This window comes from Morus notabilis, unplaced genomic scaffold, assembly GCF_000414095.1.
Source record: "Morus notabilis unplaced genomic scaffold, ASM41409v2 Scaffold404, whole genome shotgun sequence".
NCBI classification, from domain to species: domain Eukaryota; kingdom Viridiplantae; phylum Streptophyta; class Magnoliopsida; order Rosales; family Moraceae; genus Morus; species Morus notabilis.
This window is the reverse complement of record NW_010362549.1, coordinates 191,327-210,820: the sequence shown is the minus strand read 5'-3', so window position 1 is coordinate 210,820 and position 19,494 is coordinate 191,327. Positions and strand designations below refer to the sequence as shown.

At 31.0% G+C, this 19,494-nt stretch overlaps 1 protein-coding gene and 1 pseudogene across 1 annotated transcript; both read right to left on the bottom strand.

Moving 5' to 3' along the window:
- Positions 1 to 9,589: 9,589 nt before the first annotated feature.
- On the bottom strand, positions 9,590 to 11,217 carry LOC21406207 (probable RNA-binding protein EIF1AD). The gene is made up of 4 exons (XM_024168371.1): positions 11,091 to 11,217; positions 10,895 to 10,970; positions 10,560 to 10,686; positions 9,590 to 9,919 (listed from the first exon to the last, which is right to left on the bottom strand). Exons 1-4 carry the CDS (start codon positions 11,202 to 11,204, stop codon positions 9,730 to 9,732), a joined length of 507 nt encoding a protein of 168 aa, XP_024024139.1. The 5' UTR covers positions 11,205 to 11,217; the 3' UTR covers positions 9,590 to 9,729.
- A 40-nt stretch (positions 11,218 to 11,257) lies between these two features.
- The window catches only part of LOC21406206, a 17,961-nt pseudogene continuing 9,724 nt past the window's right edge, over positions 11,258 to 19,494 (bottom strand).

The window sequence follows — 19,494 nt, the reverse complement described above, 5'->3', positions numbered from 1 at the left end:
TATTATATTAAATATAATAATAAATATATATTATATTGTAATTATATATATTATATTATAGTATAATATAATACAATCGTTATTTTTAATTATTTTAGTTATTATTTTAATAATATTATTATATTATATATATATATTATATAATAATAGTTTTTTATTATATTAAATATAATAATAATTCTATATTATATTATAATTATATATTATATTATAGTATAATATTATATAGTTGTAATTTTTAATTATTCACAGTAATTCAACTTTATAATTGATCAAACGCTATTACACTGATTTTGAAATTATTCACAACTACTATAATTATAGTTTACCAAACGCTCAGTTGCTTTTTATAACAACTGTTTTTTCTTTCAACACAGTTAAAAGTAATTTTTTCAAAATCTACAGTAATACCAAACTAAGCCTTTACTTTTCAGGAAAATCTATAGCACTGTACATACGTCATCAACATTTTCCTTAATATTTTTTGTTGGTTGAAATACGTCATTACTTAGGTCATGTTATTGTTATTATTTCTATTCCCTCATATGTATGTCTCTGTGAAGACAGATTAATTCGACCGTTTCCTTATACTAATTTTATTATGTGTTCCGTACGTATTACCGTGTTAAAAATATTTAAAAATTTTATTCTTTATTGAATAATTAGAAATTTATTATACGACTTAAGGATTTTTAATTTATTTTAAAAAGGAAATATGTGTAAAGATAACAATTGACTAAAAAAATAAGTAAGGATACATTTAAAGAAAATTATTATATCAAATAAAAAATAAAATAGAAACACATGCAAAAAAAATTACTCTCATAAGAGTAAAGTGAAAAATAATATATTTTTAAAAAACACAAAAAATTCAAATGTAAAAAAATTCAAAAAAAATAAAGATAAAAAAAATAAAGAAATGAAGAAAAAGAGATAAATTGAGGATCTGCCAAATTGGCAGCCCCATAAAAAAGAATTTTAACTCCCATAATATTGTTAAATTATATACAATTATATCCACAAGAATGTGAATAACACAAAGAATATTATATAACTTGGCCGGTTGGACCCTTTACCCTTATGGCTTTCTTTGGCAACTTTGCTACGCTAATTACGCATTTATATTTCTCTCTTTTTTTGGGGGAATTTAACTCTCTTTTTTTTTTTTTAAACATGCAACAGACATGAGAATTGTCACATATATGTGTGGTTTTTCAAAAGTAAAATAAAATTAAGAAATTGGACGGTTGGACACACTTTCTGTGTTGAGTGCATGTTTTGGTGGGAATATAAAGCGCATGTTTATTGCATGGGGAATATTAAAATAGTTTAGAAGGTATTTTGTTTCTTTTTCAAGTTCATTCTTCTTCTTCTTTTTTTGTTTTTTGGATAATTTTTCAAGTTCATTCTTAATTTCTTCAATTTCTTGCGAATCTATCTACCAATTTGTTTTGTAGACTTTAAGATTGCCGATTACGCGTATCCATTGACTTCCTAAATTGCACACGTGGTACGTACGAGATCCAACTTCTTCTTTGCTTTTTTGCTATTAAAACTAAAATAAAAATAAAAAATACTCCTCCTTTGCTATTGGATAATTGTCACGTGGGAATGGGATATACAGAAGATAGCGTTTGGACCACTAGAAAGTAATCTGCACAGGAACATTTTTCTTTTTTTTGGTGAAAAATCTGCGTAGGAACTTAGGATAGCCATAGAATCAATTAAAATATTCTACCCCAAAACAAGAGAGAGAATCGGTTAAAATAACTATATAAATAGAGAAAATTCAAAAAATATCCCACAGTAAAATCCTTTATTTTTCCCTGCATTTTTAATAATTTAAAAGATATCCCTCATGTTTTTAAACTATCCAACTCAGTCTTTCAAAAACAAAATAAAATAAAATTCAACCCTTTATGTGGTTAAATTGTTAAAAATAACTTAAATATACTCTTAATGATCAATAACAAAAATTATCTTAAAACATTAATAACTAAGAAAACTAAATCTAGAGAAAAGAAGGTAAAATTTTCAATAAAATAAATTATTTTTATGAGAAAATCGAAAGCTTAACATGTCAAATTTGTCTATAGTTCTACACATGATCTCGCGTCTTCCCAGTGACACACGATTAGTGAGTTCGGACTCGTTATATCATTCTTGACCTACACTGAATTTTGTTCTGCCATCACCCTAACACGTTAGCTTTTTTTAAATTTCTTGATTTTATTTAGTTATAAAATTTGTTTAAAAAGGTTTACATAATTAATGGTTAAAATAGTAATTATCAAGACTATTTTCAAGTCAGATTTAAGATTTTGTTTCTGGGACATAAACTAAAAATATTGAATATGTTAAAAGACTAACAAACATCAACACCTAATTCTATTAATTTTTTTTAACATATTATTAATGCACGTGCACATTGAATAGTTAATTGAACGTTTTGATAGGTAAATTAAAAATTTTAAAGAGTTTTTTTTTTTTTTGAATTTAACTCTTAGTTTAGTTCAATAAAATAAAGTATATTTAAATAAAATGGACTGAATACACATTTCAATTAAATATTTTTTAGATTAATATTATATATGTATAGACAAGTACAGTATATTTGAGTAATAAAGTTTTAGCAAGTAAATAGATTAAAATAATTTATTTAGGAGGTGCATAATACGTTGAGAAAATAATAGTTGGAAGCGTCACGAGTAAAAAAAAAAAAAAAAAGTTTAAGTGTTCAAGGACCTATTTGAAAAAAAAAATATTACTTCAACAAAGACAAATTAGAAAAAATGTGTTTATGAGAAAGGGTTATTTGAAAAAGAAAAATCCTAAACTAGGAACGCATTTGAGAAATATTCTTCTAAAATGGGTCATTTAAAAAAAATTTATGAGGCTCACTTATGATATAATAAAGATTACATTAAAATATCTTTTAGAAGGGACCGATTTGAAAGAAAAATATTTCCATAAGAGTAAACTAGAAAAAATAATTTAATTTGGTAGATTTAAAGCTATAAGACTAAAAGAACAACGAAAAAAAAAAAAAAAACAATTGAGATTGGATTTTGGAGAGATATATTTGAAATTTTTGTCAATAAGAGGCATATGTGGAAATTTTAAAATCATAGGCTAAAAATGAAATAAAAAAAAAAAAGAAAAAAATTCAGGGGGCATATAACCTTCATGCCTCACTTCCCTCCGTCATTGGCTATTTTAGTATTTCAAAAATTTTGACGAGTTAAAGGTTATCTTTTTACTCTTTTAAAAAGAATGTAGGGGATAATTTTAGGTAGTATAAAAACATAGAGTTAGGTAGTATAATTTTTTATTTTGCTCTGCTAGGATTTGGTTCTCCTTCTTTTTCTTCTACACTGCTTCAATTGTAGGTTTCACTGGGCCAGAGTCTGGCGCCGCCGTAGGATGATGCTCCAAACACCTGACCTTGAGGGAGGGTCACCAGATGTGGTGGCTTGGATCTCTCTGGGAAGGCGTCGTCTAGTTCATGGGTGGGGAGGGAAGAGAGGTGGTTGGGGACAATTGGCGCAGCCTCCATTTGGTTGCCGTCCTTGGGAGCATCCTTGCTCCGGTAGATCTAAGCCCCTTGGGGTTTGGCTCCCTCAAATCGGCAGTTCCTTCAAGGGGGCTAGTGGTTGGTTCGACGATCAGAGATGGCGACGGAGGAGGTGGGCTGAGTGTCTTCTTCTAGTAGCGTGATGTGTTGCGGCTCTCTCGCCCATCCGTAGTGGTGCTCAACGCGTCATCGGAGTCTCTGCCTGTGTCTTTTGGTGTTTACTCTCTTGTTTTAATTTGTGTGTTTGTAATAAGGCGTTAATATTTCTGCCATTATGTTGTCATTTGTTTATATTTCGTTGTTGGTCGCTGGCGTGTGTTTGGCCTTATGTTGCTTTAGTGTGTCGTGTCATTGATGTTCCCTCGTTATGGGGGTTGGTAATCATACCATTCAGAGCACGAAAATTTATCTCGACGGGAAGGGTTTCTTCTACTAAAGCCTTAACTATGCTCGTTCGTAGTGTGCCAAGGTGTTCTCCCGTTTTCGGGCCTCAAGTATGCCTCTATTCACTTGTTGAGTCATTAGCGTTATCTTGTGCATTTATATTTGATGTAGTTGTAAGTGTCAGTATGGCATCAATTATCTAATAATAACGTAGCTTTTCCTTAAACAGAGAGGATATTTTTTTATTTTAAAAACTATAGAGGTAAACGTAGGATTTAACTAAAACTTATGGGTACTTTTTGAATTTTCTCTAATAAATAATAAATTTTTTAATCTATTTTTTAAATAAAGATTTATCTTTCAAACGATTGAAGTAAGCATCCACATTTATTTGTTTACGCGGTGTAAATACAACATTTATTGATAAATACTCCGCACAAATATTATATTTATCAAAAAACATTGTATTTTTATGTCGGGTGAGATAATATTAATTGATAAATATGCTATTTACATTAAATGTCTAAAAGATATGATATTTACTTAAAAACCATTTTAAAATATGCTATTTGCCTTTTTGTCTCTTAAAATAATCTGGAATTTTAATTTAGGGTTGTCAATTAGCCTAGTTCGTCCGCATAATGACTTGGATTTGGCTGTCGAAGCACTCATTTGCGTTTTAAGTGGTTATATTTACACCCATAAAATTTATAAATGCACCTCAATTAATTATTATTTCCTAATATAAATTTTTTTAAAAAATCTATCCATTTATAGATACTTTTTATATGATTCCGAATTTGACCCTTTCATACACCTGCGCCTACCCCCGCCCCACTTTCATTTTAATTTTATCTTATATTATAAAGAAATAATTAACAAATCTTAACACTAATAAAGTTTTTCTCATTCAAAAAAAAAAAAAAAAAAAAAAAAAAAAAAAAAGAAGCAAACACCAAGAAGAAAAACACTTATGTTATACGAGCATTGGATGAAAAGCAAGTTTTGAAACATTTTCTCAACATAAACATTACGACTTTTTTTAGAGGAACATAAATATTACAATTGAAACATCATAGAGTTTCTTTAAAAAAAAATAATTTTAGAAGCTATAGACAGTGTCTCTTACACATTATTATATAAAAAGTCAACCAATATTTCTATTTATGGCTGATATGATTTATTTTAATAGGTTTTGACGTAATTTCATTGTAAAGTAATACTATAATAAATGTAGATTATAATTTGGTGGGTATATTTATGAATACTAGGGGTGCAAATAGAATTTCTCTTCCATTTTCTTCTTTGAACAAAAATCCTTAAAATTTTTGGGCCAAGTTGGCCCAACTGGCTTTCTATCCGAATTAGGTCGTCCTTCATCTTGCTTGAGTCTTGGGAAAATTTGAGTGCGTTTAGAATTCATTCTAAAATGATTTTATTTTTTATATGAAAATAAAAATGAAAATGTTTTCAACCTCAGACAGAAATAATTTTTGAAAATACGTTTGGTAGTTTTATCAATAGATTATTTTCAGTATAAAAAAAATCATTAATGTCTCTATCGCTGTTCGAGTTTCCTACCGATTTTCTTCGTCATCGGCTTCTCAACGTGATGACAACTTGCTGTAGATGCAATTCTGAGGAGAGAGAAAAAAAGGAGGTGGAGAGGACAGAGAATGGGTGCTGGGTTTGTATTGAAAGAGAAGGGAGAAAATAAAATTAGGGTATTTTAGGAATTTTATTTGGGTATAAATCTCAGGGTGTATTTGGTAAGAGGATTCGTACCCTGATTCGAATTATAGTTCATAGTTCGTTACACTATTTTTTTTCACAAAAAATACACGTAAATCAAAAATGGTTCTAATATCATAATTATAATCCATGAACCAAACGTCTCTCAATCCTATTTACTAACTAATTTTAAATCTTGATCTATTAATTTTTATTCTTATCCTACTTTGGTCTATTTTCCTCATTCTTTCTAACTTTAATGACATAAGATAAAATAATGTTATTTTATTGATGACATTATTAAAGGTTCTGTTTATTTTATCAATTTGAGTTTAAAATTCGAGTTTTGTTATAGTAAAAAGTTTTCAGAAGCAGTCACATCTAACTTTTTTTATTACAGTAAAAAATTTTCACATAAAGTTACATCTCAACTCGAATCAGCGAACTAAACGGGCCCAAAAGTTCCCCTAAACTAATTAAGGCACCCCTACTATTGTAAAAAGACAAAACAGACCAATATATTTAAAATTAGTTAAAATACTTGAAAAGCCCCAAATTATAACGAAGAACACGTATTTTTTCACGGACGATGAACATCTCTCAACCCATTCACTATTTCTTAAGCAAAGTAATATTATAAAAACACGTTTCTTTTTCTTAAATGGTAAATGAACGATAAAAATTTGTTTCAAAGGAAATTGGAATATACTAAAAATCGAGTGCAAAAGTACGCTCTCTCTTCTCAATCGTGTTAAATTTTGTTTTGTGAAATTAGCTATGTTTATTACCTGCATATTAGAAATTTTGCTGCAAAAAATTTTGTGCGCCAAACTATGAAGTAGAAAGAAAAGTAGAGAGACAACAACGATTCAAATAATTTAAATGAAATTATTACTACAAAATTAATAAGGATGTTAGATGAAACAAATACATTACTTAAATTATTTAGAACGGTTAGAAATTTTAACAATAATAAAAAACACAATCAATGAAATTAAGATTAATAGACAGATGAGAAGGAGATAGTATACAATATGATCTTCCAACTTCAACAGGTTTAGGAGCTTAATTGTTGGAGATATTGGTGAATATGAAAAAGACAGAGATATAATTATATATAGTTGTTGTGAGGGAAAATATACCTTGCCATGTCAGACAACGACTGACCTCCACGTGACCATCACTTGCCATGTTAGCCAGCAGTCAGCGTTCAAAATTGAGTGGCGTTCCGATGGTGAAAGGATCGACCGTATGAGGTACTTTAGAATAATTCTTGGAGGAACACTCAGCAACAGTAGGCTTGCAGCTATCGTCCCTACACACAGTTGAGACATGTATGAATTGGAATCCTTAGCAGACCAACGATGCCATAGAAGGATCGACCGGGATGAAAGCCTCCGCTTTGACTTGCTGAGATACAATAGAGACGCAGAGGGTGGGACGCTCAGCTTTTGACCCATATCCCAAGAGTAGTCTCTGAGGTGACAATGGAGAAATCCCTAGGTTACTTCTGGGTTTAGGGAAAGTCAATAGCAAAGAAAATGATTACATGTCTATAAACCACCTAAAACGGACCAATGAAAATCACAGAAGATCCACAGCGCCGCAATAGTGGACAAATTAGGTGAATAAACAGTCAAAAAGGTACTAAAAGGCTACAGTCTAGGCGGGTAGGATAATAGGCTACTCAAGAGAAACCGCCAGAGAACCCCCTGTCTCAGTCCTCCCAATATGTAATCTGTGAGATATAAAAGGGACAATGTCCTAGGGGGACAGGGGGAGGTAAGATTGAGAGAGCAAAGCCCTTGTAATCAAAGAAGAGAGAAAATAGTAAAAAACTTCTTCGAAGTGGACGTAACTCTTTCTTTGAGAGTGAACCACTATAATTTCTGGTGTTATTCTTTTTTATTTGCACTTGCTTACCTATTCACACACAACCAGTTGCACTTTCCTGATATTACAACCAGTTTTAGCCGGTAGCCTGACTGACTACTAGGCGGTAATCTTGTTGACGAAATTTCACCGTCAACAATAGTCAAACTGTAGAATTACAAAGAATTAATAAACTCCATCCATCTTATATGGAATTACAATATCCACTATTATTTCCTTATGGTAAAGATGGATATAGAATTGATACAGGATGGAATCCATTTACAGGAAGAAACCCATGTAAAACCGAATTTCAATGAGATCGTTTTATGCTTTTCAATTACAACAACATTTACATGAAGGAAATACATTATTTAAAAGTGGAAGACCCTTCCAACAATACTACAGATGCCTATGCTGTTGTTGAAGAAGATCAATTAGACTGTGTTAGACAAAATCAAAATAATTTAAGATCTGAAATCTATAAAGGTATTCGGGATGCTATAACTAGAGGTGATACTGACCCATAGGCAATTGGGCAAAGAATTGTTTTACCATCATCTCATACTGAAAGTCTAAGATATATGATTCAAAATTATCAAGATGCAATGGCAATATGTAGATATTATGAAAATTCTGATATATTTTTTACATTTACATGCAATCCTAAATGGCTAGAAATTGTAAGAGCTATAACTTTAATTCCAAGACAAAAATCTAATAATAGACCATATATCATAAGCAAAGTTTTCAAGATAAAATTAGATCATTTAATGAATACAATAAAATCAGGAAATATTTTTAGACCCATAATAGCAGGTACACTATTCTATTATGTCACTTCAATACAACCTGAGTCTACTTCTTCCATTAGCTCTTAAAAAAAATCAATCAGATAATACTAATCTTTATATATTAAAACAATTATTTCATTAAAAATAAAAAAAATTATTACCATCAATTATAATATATTAACAACTAATATTGGTTTTTTGTCTTTCTTCAAACAAAATATATATATGTAAATATATAGATATATATAAATATGTAAATAAATATGTATATATATGTAATAAATTTACCACAGCTTGGAAATTGAACTTTAATCGTATACCATCGTTTGTGTTAACTTTTAATTATCATTTTCATACTCTATTTTTGTAAAATATTTAACAATATAATCATCATTTTGTAACTAAATATTATATTGTTTACTCTAATTTTATAATAGCACGGGTAACCCACTAGTTATAATTATAATCCAGTATGTTCTAAGCCAACACGTTTTTGCTTCATGAGAAGCTTCACAGCCCAAAGGGAGAAAAAAAGGGAACAAATAAAAAAGAATTAAATAAGATATCATTCTTTGACTGCATAACATTGTTCAGTTTACAAGTTAAGTAGTGAATGTAGAGAGTTAACGATGCTAAAATGAAAAATTTTCCACAACCACCTTGAATCTTTGGCAGGCTGGCACTAATAAAATAGTAAGTAGATTTACATCTTCTTTTATATAAAAACTAAATGGAATCAAATCAATTCTACTGAAGACTAATGTCAACCACATAACACTTTCAGGAAAGACCTTTACTCATGTTTTAGTATTAGAAGCTTATGCCCATTACTTTCCACCACCATTTTTCTTTCCCTAAAATGGATCATCAGCTCAAAGTTGATACCTTATCTTGAAATAGATTAAGTGGGCCTTTTTTTATTTCCCTCATTAGTTGGTCTAATTAAAATCTAATGATGGTACATTCCTCCCCCCACCAAATTCAAACTCAAGTTTTGACTCTAAAAAGTGTATTTAGCACGTTCTCATCCATCTCTTAGCATCTATAATCTGATATTCATATAGCTTTATTTCTGTTATTTTAGTACCTTTTAATATGTACCTGCTATTACAAGGACATTTTTACCCAGAAAGCTATGTGATATAAGTTGCACGAATATATTATAAATTGATCAAATGTAATGCAATAGAGCTTGAGTTTAAAATAAAAAAATAAAAAAATAAAAAATTTAAAAAAAAAAGAAAGAAAGAAGGTGCATTTAGCGGTTGTTTATCTCAAAAAGTTTAAGTTTACATCATTCTAACAAAACTGTATCCACAAATGTGGATAATAATTAGAGTTGAAAATGAAAGCATGAAACTTCTTTGGAATTGCTCAAGAATCTAAATCGGAATCAGAACCAGAATCTGACTCGGCACATAATTCATATGGTCTGATTCTGTTTGTATTGGCTTCGAGTGGAGGAAGTCCATCGTTGTCACTTGATTCATCTTCTTGTTGGGATGTCTCTCTCTCCATGCTTCCATTAGAATCGTCCAGAACTGTCGATTTGAAGACTTCTGGCCTGCATGGAGAGGTAGAAGCACGACATAAGGAACAATACATTAAGACAAACGAGCATCGAGACAACATAAAGAAGATGAACAGGAGAACGATGTATAATCATTAGCAAAATTAGAGAGAAAATTTAGCAGTAGTAAAAGAAAAAAAAGAAAGAAAAGAAAAGAAAAGAAAGAAAGAAAGAAACACCTATTTTAGAACATGAAGAGAGCTTTAACTAGAAAAAGAAAAAGGCCACTTTACAACCCAGAAGGCAAATATAGCAGAAGCCGCTAAGGTAGAGAAGGTCCCCTACCATTATCTCAAAAAAAAAAAAAAGATGATATGAACCCTTTTGAAAACCTACAATCCAAATGCTGAAGAAAGTACCACAATCTTCAAGTTGATATCAGCCTTAATCCAAATACTGAAGATGATATCAGCCTTATGGATGTCATCCCAAATAGTACATCAATTTGATACTTTGCATTCGAGACCTAACAATGTCAAGTTCATAATATAGATAGCGGGGCTTCAAATAACTAGAACCTATATGCTGTAGTTCTTTTAAAGACGAAGATGCTGAGGTGAGGTAGGCTTGGCTTGGTGTCTCTGATCTGATACATTATGACCATTTGCACCACAGACACACAGAGAAAACATACCATTCTGGTGATTTCTGAAGCACGCGGAGTTGTTCGTAGAATAAAACTTTCGAAACAATACATGTCACCTTGCTTCCAGATTCAAGAGCCTTCTCCTTCCCACTATCGTCAACAACAACAAAACTACCTGCAGTTTTAAAATTTCATTTAATTTTGTTCTTTATCACTTTAGAGGATTCAATTGAAAAATGAATCAAGTTTGGAAAACCAAAATTAATCTGAAGATTAGACCCCTCCCTGCCCGAATCGGAATACATTCACTTACAAAGGTATTTAAATAGCAAAATTATACTGCCCTGAAAATTATAATCACACTGTGAAACAGAAGAACGCACCTCGCTTTATCCACATGCTTTTTTGAAACTTAGCTGGAAACAATGCCAATGATTTCTTGCCTTGCGCATCCATTACCTTCAACGTCCACAGACACAACAAGGCCAAGTTTTTAGGGGGGAAAAGCCCCTTCAAGTTTTAGTAAAAAGTAGACTATTAGAAGCTTAAAAAGGAGACTATTAGGAGCTAGGAAAGTACCTCAATGAGATTGGAACCTCTAAGGGACAAAACTTGCATAATGTTGTAACCTTCTTCAAGAGTTAAACTCTCTTCCTCAGTTGCCCTTTTCAAATTCTTCCTTCCTCCTTTCATGGCACTATCCTCCTTTGCTTAAATAAACCCAAGAATTTTCAGAAAATTCAGAACTTAATTTAACATGCCTCCGGTGATGGCTAATAGCGAACTTAATGGCAGCCAAGAGTGCAGTCCCTTCTGTACTTGGAGATCAATTCCAGCAACCTGAGAAGACAAAGATGAAATTCTCCCTTCTGAAGCACGAGCTACATTCATAATAATTGCGAAAAACCACAAAAAACTAAAATGATTTTTTCCCTTTTCTAAATGCTATTTATGCTACCATGGAATTAGTGATTCACCCATACAAATCGGAGTACACAATCCTTGAGGTGGTTTGCATTTACAGTGCAAGTAATTTCACCAAAACATATCTGATCAAATAATTTTCAAGCATCAAAGCTAAAAAGAAAGAAAAGTAGACTAGGAACAATTACAATCCAAAGCAATTGAAGTCGAAGAAATACAATTATTAATTCTTCAAAAAAAAAAGAAAAAAGAAAAAGAATCCACTCAAAACTCAATCTCCTTAGCCTCCAGAGATGATTTTGGGCACCCATTGTAGTCCTTTCACACCCATGGAAGCACAAACGGCTTTGAACTTGAGCCTCAAACCATCCATGATTTCTTGGACATTCTCATTCTCAGGCTCCATAACTGGGTACTTCTCAATCAGCTCCTCCATCTGTTTGATCCACTTCTGGATACGATAAGAGAACCGAGTCGAGTTTGATTCTTACAACCGAGTTCCATACCTCAACACAACCCCTGTAGAAGCCCAACTCCTCGCCGACCTCGAAGCCCAATTTCAGGCCCACTCTCTGATTTCTTCTCTACCCAAGATTAGACCATCTTTGTAGCCCTTATCAAAGTTTCCTTCAAGTGGGTTTCCTCTAAATTCAACGATGAATAAAAGATGTCCTCCATGAAAAGGTATTATGAAAAAACACAGGAAATTCAGATTATTTATCTATGTTTATTGTTTCTTTCTTGTTCACAATAACTGATCGATTCAGAAAGTAGCTGCTTTTATAGTTGTGAGTTGCTATTGTGAATTTTGGATATCAAATGTTGGTTTTTGTTCACTTGAACACCTTCAACACAACCAGCTTGAGTCTCAACATGTTTCAACATGTTTCTCACCCCTGATAATTGGGTGATCTGTTTTCCTATGAAACAAATGATATCAAGAATCATTACAAGACTTGTAGACACAAATAGTAAGCTTAAGCAGTCTTCTGCTTTTACAACAGATATAAGCGGAAAAACAGCACAATAACGATGACAATGATGAAGGAACGTACCAGCTTGATCTGGGCCTTAATTGATGCAATAAGACGAGTATACTCTTCAATTTGCCTGCAAAAAGTAATTGAAGGTATTGAGTTGGACGAACTCATACAAATTTCAATCAAAAAGAAACTCAGACCTTGGATGAGTTCACAAATAAATACAAGACTAAATTTTGTTCTACATTGGATTTTAACCGTTCACCTATCTACAACAGAAACTTCCAACATGATAGCATCCAGCTTCAAAAAATAAAAATAAAAAATTCATACCTGGATAGTTTCTCCTCCCTTTGAGATATGTAATTTATAGCTTCTGACCATGTGAACTCCACATGAAATCCTAGTCCAATATCCACAAATATGCGTTTTGTATCTGGGCTGTGAGCAAGCAAAACATAAAGGACCACAGTTATTAGCAACCTTAGTTTGAATTGGGCGCTCTTTGGGCCAATTTTCATCAAACTATAACATGCCAACATGTGGTGATACCCGAAATTCAAACACGCAATCTTGGATTATTAAACATGCAGAATGAAATACCAGAAAAGAAAGAAATGCTCAAGACTTACACATCAGCTTGCATGTACACTTCAGAGCCAAGATTAACCAGTGTTCTAAGACTGGTAACACTATTCTTCTCCAAGTTCTCTATGTTCCTTCGTAAATCTGAGCTTTGAAGCCATAGAGTCAAGAAAATCATGTATTCTCTTGTAGCAAGGTTTAGATAAAACAAACAAGGAAACAACTTGCATACTTCAGAAGTTGTAAATACAAGAAAAAGTGAAAAAGGATACAAAGTTTTTTGCTGTTCAAAAATTTTGTCCCTGCAAAAGAAGAACCATAAAGGCAATGAAAAAGCGTTGAAGAATATTATCTTTAGTTCTTAGAAACATATTGACAAGAACCATTCAACCATTTTTTGTGTTACAGAACAGCTTAACTAGACATCATATTTCTTGATTCACAATTTTGATGCAACAATAATAACTAAAAGCAAAATATGTAGAGAGCCCAACATAAGGAACTCGAGCTAATGCTTTTATCGCTACTAAAACTTCCATAATTGTCCTAAGAAAGAATTACCTCTTAAAGAAAAGATCAATATAAAATGTGGGATTTTAAGAAAAGCCAATAATTTTATGTGGGACTACGTGAAAAGTCATACCGTTCAGCTATAGCACGAATGAGGTCAGGTTTCAATCAGCGGTCGACGAATTCCTCAAATTTCTGAGAATCTCACTTCCCCAAGGTCGAATTTGACGAAGACGAAGAAGAAGAAGAAGACTTCACGAAGGCCGATCTGACGAAGAAATGAGAAGAACTAGATTTCCTTTCCTTTTAGCCTTTCTGCTCGCCTGCTACAGTAACTGAAGTCGGAACTCTTTGTTAAGCTCTTTTTAGTTAGCTTCAGAGTAAAGTCCCGCTTTGTATAGAAAGATAGAAGTCCGTTCCCTCGCCTTGGAATACGATGAAAGAGGATAGAGTGAGTGGAATATGTTGGCGTAGGCGGTGGTAAACTCCTCTTTCCGGCAGTAGAAGGGAAGCTCTCCAACGCCGGTGGAGCTGAGAAGAAGAAGAAAAGAAGCGGCGGTGGAGCTGTTTCAAACAGAGCCTCTCTGTTGAAGGAGATAGCGGCGGGTGGATGAGAAAATGAGAGAAGGCAATATGCTTCAGAAGAAAAGAATATGGCGTCCGGTAGTGCTGGAATTTTAGATGGGCCGCCCGCGATCGCCCGAAAGTCTGAGAATTTGCCCGAGTCTGAACCCGACCCGCCTGAGATTTTTGGGCCGCCCGCCCGAGCCTGAATTTCACTGCGACCCGAGCCCGCCCGAATTGTCCGAATTTTTTAAACTTTTTTTTAATATTAAGTTATTTATATATATATTACAATTTGAAATGAACACACGAACTCAGGTTTTCGAGCAGAATTCGGGTAAAAATTCAAAAAATAGCCGTTTTTGGGTTTTTGGGTAACTCGGCAACTCGGGTTTTCGGGCAAAATTTAAAAAACTAGTCGTTTTCGGGTATTCGGGCAATTCGGGCACCTCGGGCGGGTCGGGTAATTCAGGCAGGTGGGAAAAATTCGGGCAAAATTCAAAAATTCGGGCTTCTGGTCGGGCAATTCGGGCACACCCAATTTTCGGGCAATTTTCGGGTCGGGCGGTTCGAGCTTGGTCGGAAAAATTCAAAAAAAATCCCGGCGGACGGCAGTATACGGTGGTTATACGGCGGCGGGCAAGGGTGGACATGTCAAATTCGGGCTGTCCGAACCCGAATTTCTTGCTTGGGCGGGCGGGAATTGGGCCGGCCCGCCCGAGCTCGAAAAATTTTGGGCTTCGGGCGGCCCGCCAACCCGAAGTTCTAGCACTAGCGTCTGGTAACGTTTTCAAAATCATTTTGTTTTCGGTATAAAAATAAAAATAAGATTATTTTAAAAATTAAATTAAATTTGATTAGTCTTTTAAAAAATAGTTATGAGCATAATAAAAATGTAAAATCGTGTTTGATTATATATATAAATTTATTTTGAGTACATTTAATTAATAATTTTAACTTAATATATTAAGTAATTAATAATCACTTAACAAATAAAAATAATTACATTAATAATTATAAATAATTAATTAGTGTAAAAAATAATTAATATATAAATATTTTATTTACTAATTAAATAATTAACTTTTAGTCACATTATCAAATAATTAGTTAATTAGTTACTAATATTTATTTAATACTCTATTATTTGATATATTAAATGATCAATTTTTAGTAATTATCATTTAAGTAATTATTAATTGCTTATTATCAATTATTAATTAGTATTGATTATTATATTACATAATTAATAATTATAATTTAATATTAATTATTCATTGAGTAATTATTGTTTTTTATCAACTATTTTTTAATTAATAGATTATAATTGATATATTAATAATTAGTTATTTACTAAATAACCTATTATTAATATATTATATAATCAATTTTTTGGCAATTAATCTTTAATTAAATAATTAATTACTATTTATTATTTATTATTTTTATTAATAAATTACAAATTTAATAATAATAATAAATTAATAATTAAATAATTACTTTCTATTTATTAGTTACTCATTATTTCTATTTATTAGTTACTAATCATATCTATTTATTAATTATTAATTAATATGTTATATAATTAGTAATTAATCATAATTACTTAAGATAATATTATTACTGATAAGCACTAGAAAATAAAAACGGAAAAAGGAAAAAAAAAACCTTAAATCATTTTCTACTTCCTTTACAAAAGTCATTCTCATTGTTTTTTATTTTTGTTTTCGTTTTCATTTTCAAAACATTTGCTAAACAAATGCGGTTTACAGACCGTTTTCGTTTTCATGCCTCAAAAGACATGCAAGAACGTTTTCAAAAACAACCAAAAAGTAGTTCTAAAAGCACCCTATATTATTAAGCATTAAAAAATATATATAGTTGTAAACAGGTAATAAACGGGTTATGATTGTGTTGTGTATTCATGTTATTCAAATATGACACGTTTAATAAACAGGTTATGGCGGGTCAATTGCGGGTTGACGGGTCAATCTGAAAATGACACACTATTTAATCGTGTTTTACAAGTTCGACTTGATTTTGATCCAAACCTATTTATAATAAATCTAAACCCACTAATTTCATGCGGATTTTAAGTCGTATCGTCGTGTCGCTATTTAGATTGCCAGCCTTAACTTGAGAGAAGATAGAAGAAGAAAAATAAAAGTGCCAGCTGGAATGCACAGCGCATGGGGAGAAGAGAGAAAAAATAGCTGGCTGGAATCCACAGCGCACGAGGAGAAGAGAGAAAAAAAATAAATATAGGGTGCATTTGGATTTTATTTTTTGTATGAAAATGAAAATGAAAACGTTTTCAATCTCAGACATAAATCATTTTTAAAAATGCGTTTGGTAGTTTTATCAAGAAATTATTTTCAGTATAAAAAAACCCATTAATGTCTCTCTTTGCTCGAGAGATGAGAAAACAGAAACAAAAAATGATAAACGACGGCCGTGTTTGGAATTAATTTCGTTTTTGTTTTTCACATTTTTCGAGAAAAAAATGAAAATGTTTCTAAAATGGCGTTTGGCGCAATAAAGATAAAAAACGGAAATGAGAACGATTTTTTGGTTTAGTGTAAAATGAGAGAGAAATGAAAAACGACTTTTAATCGTTTTTTATTTTTTGTTTTCGTTTTCTCTTCTCTCGAGCAGAAAGAGAGAGAAAGACATTAATAGGTTTTTTTATTTAGAAAATAATCTTTTAATAAAACTATTAAACGTATTTTTAAAAATAATTTATATCTGAGATTAAAAATATTATCATTTTTATTTTTATATAAAAAATAAAATTATTTTAAAATAAATTTTAAACGTACCCACTGTTTCTTAATTTACTGTTTCCTAATTTACTTTTATTATTATTAGTTTTTTTTCCTCTTGTTTGGAACTTCTGTTTACTTTAACAGACAGATCTTTTTCCCTTAGCCACATTTAGTCACACGCGTCGAAAAATAGAGAAATCAAACAGACTAATTTGAAGGTGTTGCCTCTATTCCCCGCAAAAAAGGGACAAATAATTTAGTTTATTATGAATTTAAAATTATAATTTAAAATTATTTTTAATTTATATGTATTTTTATAAAAAAATATATTATAATGCAATACGAATTATAATTTAAATTATAATATGAATTTTTATACTAAACAATTTGTGTCAAATAAATTAGGGATCACATACATGCGGCATCCTGATTGTACTAGGAAAACTCTTCTGATGCCCAATTCTGAATACAAAAATATCTAATGCAACAGTACTTGACCACACAAAAAAATTCTGAAGAAAGAAACGAATTAATAACAATAGAGAATTTAATAACAAACGAATTAATAACAGTAAAGACAGTTTATATATTTGTGTGTGTAGTGCTCTGCGATAATCACCAGTACTGCTGGTTTTTTAATTAGTTAATTAAAAATTGACGTATAAAATTTTGTGAATTTTTTTTGTCACAATCAAGAATTATTATGTGAATTTATAATTGATTAAAAATGTGTAATAATAATTACCAATATATCGTAAATATTATAGCACTTACATGCTCATATTTTATAATTGAACAAGTGAATAAAAATAATTGAAGATCAAGACCCCAGAGCAGTACTGTAACACCCCAAGAAATCAGTTTTTCGCCTCTCTGCCTTTTCTCAGTTCCCCATTAAATCAAAATCCATATCTAAAAGATAAAAAAATAAAAAATAAAAACACAAAAGCCTATTAATACATGAAATCTCAAAACCGTATTTAGAATTAATTCTGTTTTTATTTTTTACGTTTTTTGAAAAAAAAAATGAAAATATTTTTTAAACGGCGTTTGGCGTAATAAAGACAAAAAAAAACATATATGAAAACGATTTTTTAATTTAGTGTAAAATGAGAGAGAAATGAAAAACGACTTTTAGTCATTTTTCATTTTTTATTTTCGTTTTCTCCTCTCTCGAACAGAGAGAAAGAGAGAAAGACATTAATGGGTTTTTTATACTGAAAATAATCTCTTGATAAAACTACCAAACGCACTTTTAAAAATAATTTATGTCTGAGATTGAAAACGTTTTCATTTTCATTTTTATAGAAAAAATAAAATTATTTTAGAACGAGTTCCAAACACATTCTATAAGTATTTTTTTTATGCTCTCCAACTAAACTAACTAACCGTAATTCTTTGAACTCAATCTCATTTGTTGTGTTAAGGGTCTTATTTAGATTGCTATAAAATATGATCTGCATATATTTAACTTTTATAGAAGAGAATACTTTTTCTACTTAAGACCGGTTGAATTGATCTATAATTGTTTAAAGCTTATTATTTTTCTAGTAAGTTTAAATGCAATATTAATGTTACTATTACTATTTTGATTACCATTAATTGAACGCTCATATCAAACGCAACCTTATTTAATATACTTAGATTAATCCACGTATTTCTTTTGGACATCTTACACCTTATTAAGGGCTTATTCTTTTGAGTGAAAAACTCAAAAAAAAAGCAACTCGAGTTACAACTTTATTCGAGTTCATGTTCTTTTAAGTTTAAACTATAATTTAAACTCGAGTTCAAACTCGAGTTTAGAACTAAAACTCGAGCTCAAGTTTTCCCTTCAACTCGAGTTCAAAAACTCGAACTCAAATTAATGAACAGTATTTTTTCTATTCTTAAAAATTGTGACGACCCTCCTATGAGGCCGCCACCATAACTTAGTTTTTAACTTGTACTTACTGGCATTTCTTAAAATTTGCGGAACATTTTTTTTTTTTTAAACATAAGAATGAATACTTTCATAATTCGTAACAATAATTTCAAAAGAATAAATCACTAAATTTCTTAAAGCTTTTCTTAATTTCAATTAAGATAAAACCTTCTAGAAATATTTTTCAAATGGAGCTGTGTTTGAACTCTTGTTTCAAATACTCTTTAAAAGCCTTTCTAAAACTAGTCAATTCAATTGGGCCATTTAATTTGACTTTAAAACGGATTTCGTGAGAAATCTTAAGTTCAAGTACATCTTAAAGTCCTTTTAAAATCAATCATTTAAATCGTCATGTTTAAAATTCGTTTATTTGTTGCATGCACTGTTGCAACGTTCTAAAACTTAAATACTCAAAACTAGGGTTGTTAGCTACAACCTCGATTTTCTTAACATACATATGTACATATACTTTTTAAACATATATACTTGAAACCTTTGAATCATATAGACATATACATGATTTTTCTTAAACTTACTGCGGAAGATAACTGCGTGAGCGGTATCCATTCCCATCTCCACCATTCGTCCACCGCTCGCTATTGCCCTTCAAGAATTGCTGATAGGTTTCTTACCTACAGCATGAACATATCTGATTGAGCTTTCGCTCAGCAAGTAGGAACTATATCTCACAAAATAATTGTAAGTACACATGAATAAATATGCATGAGCTG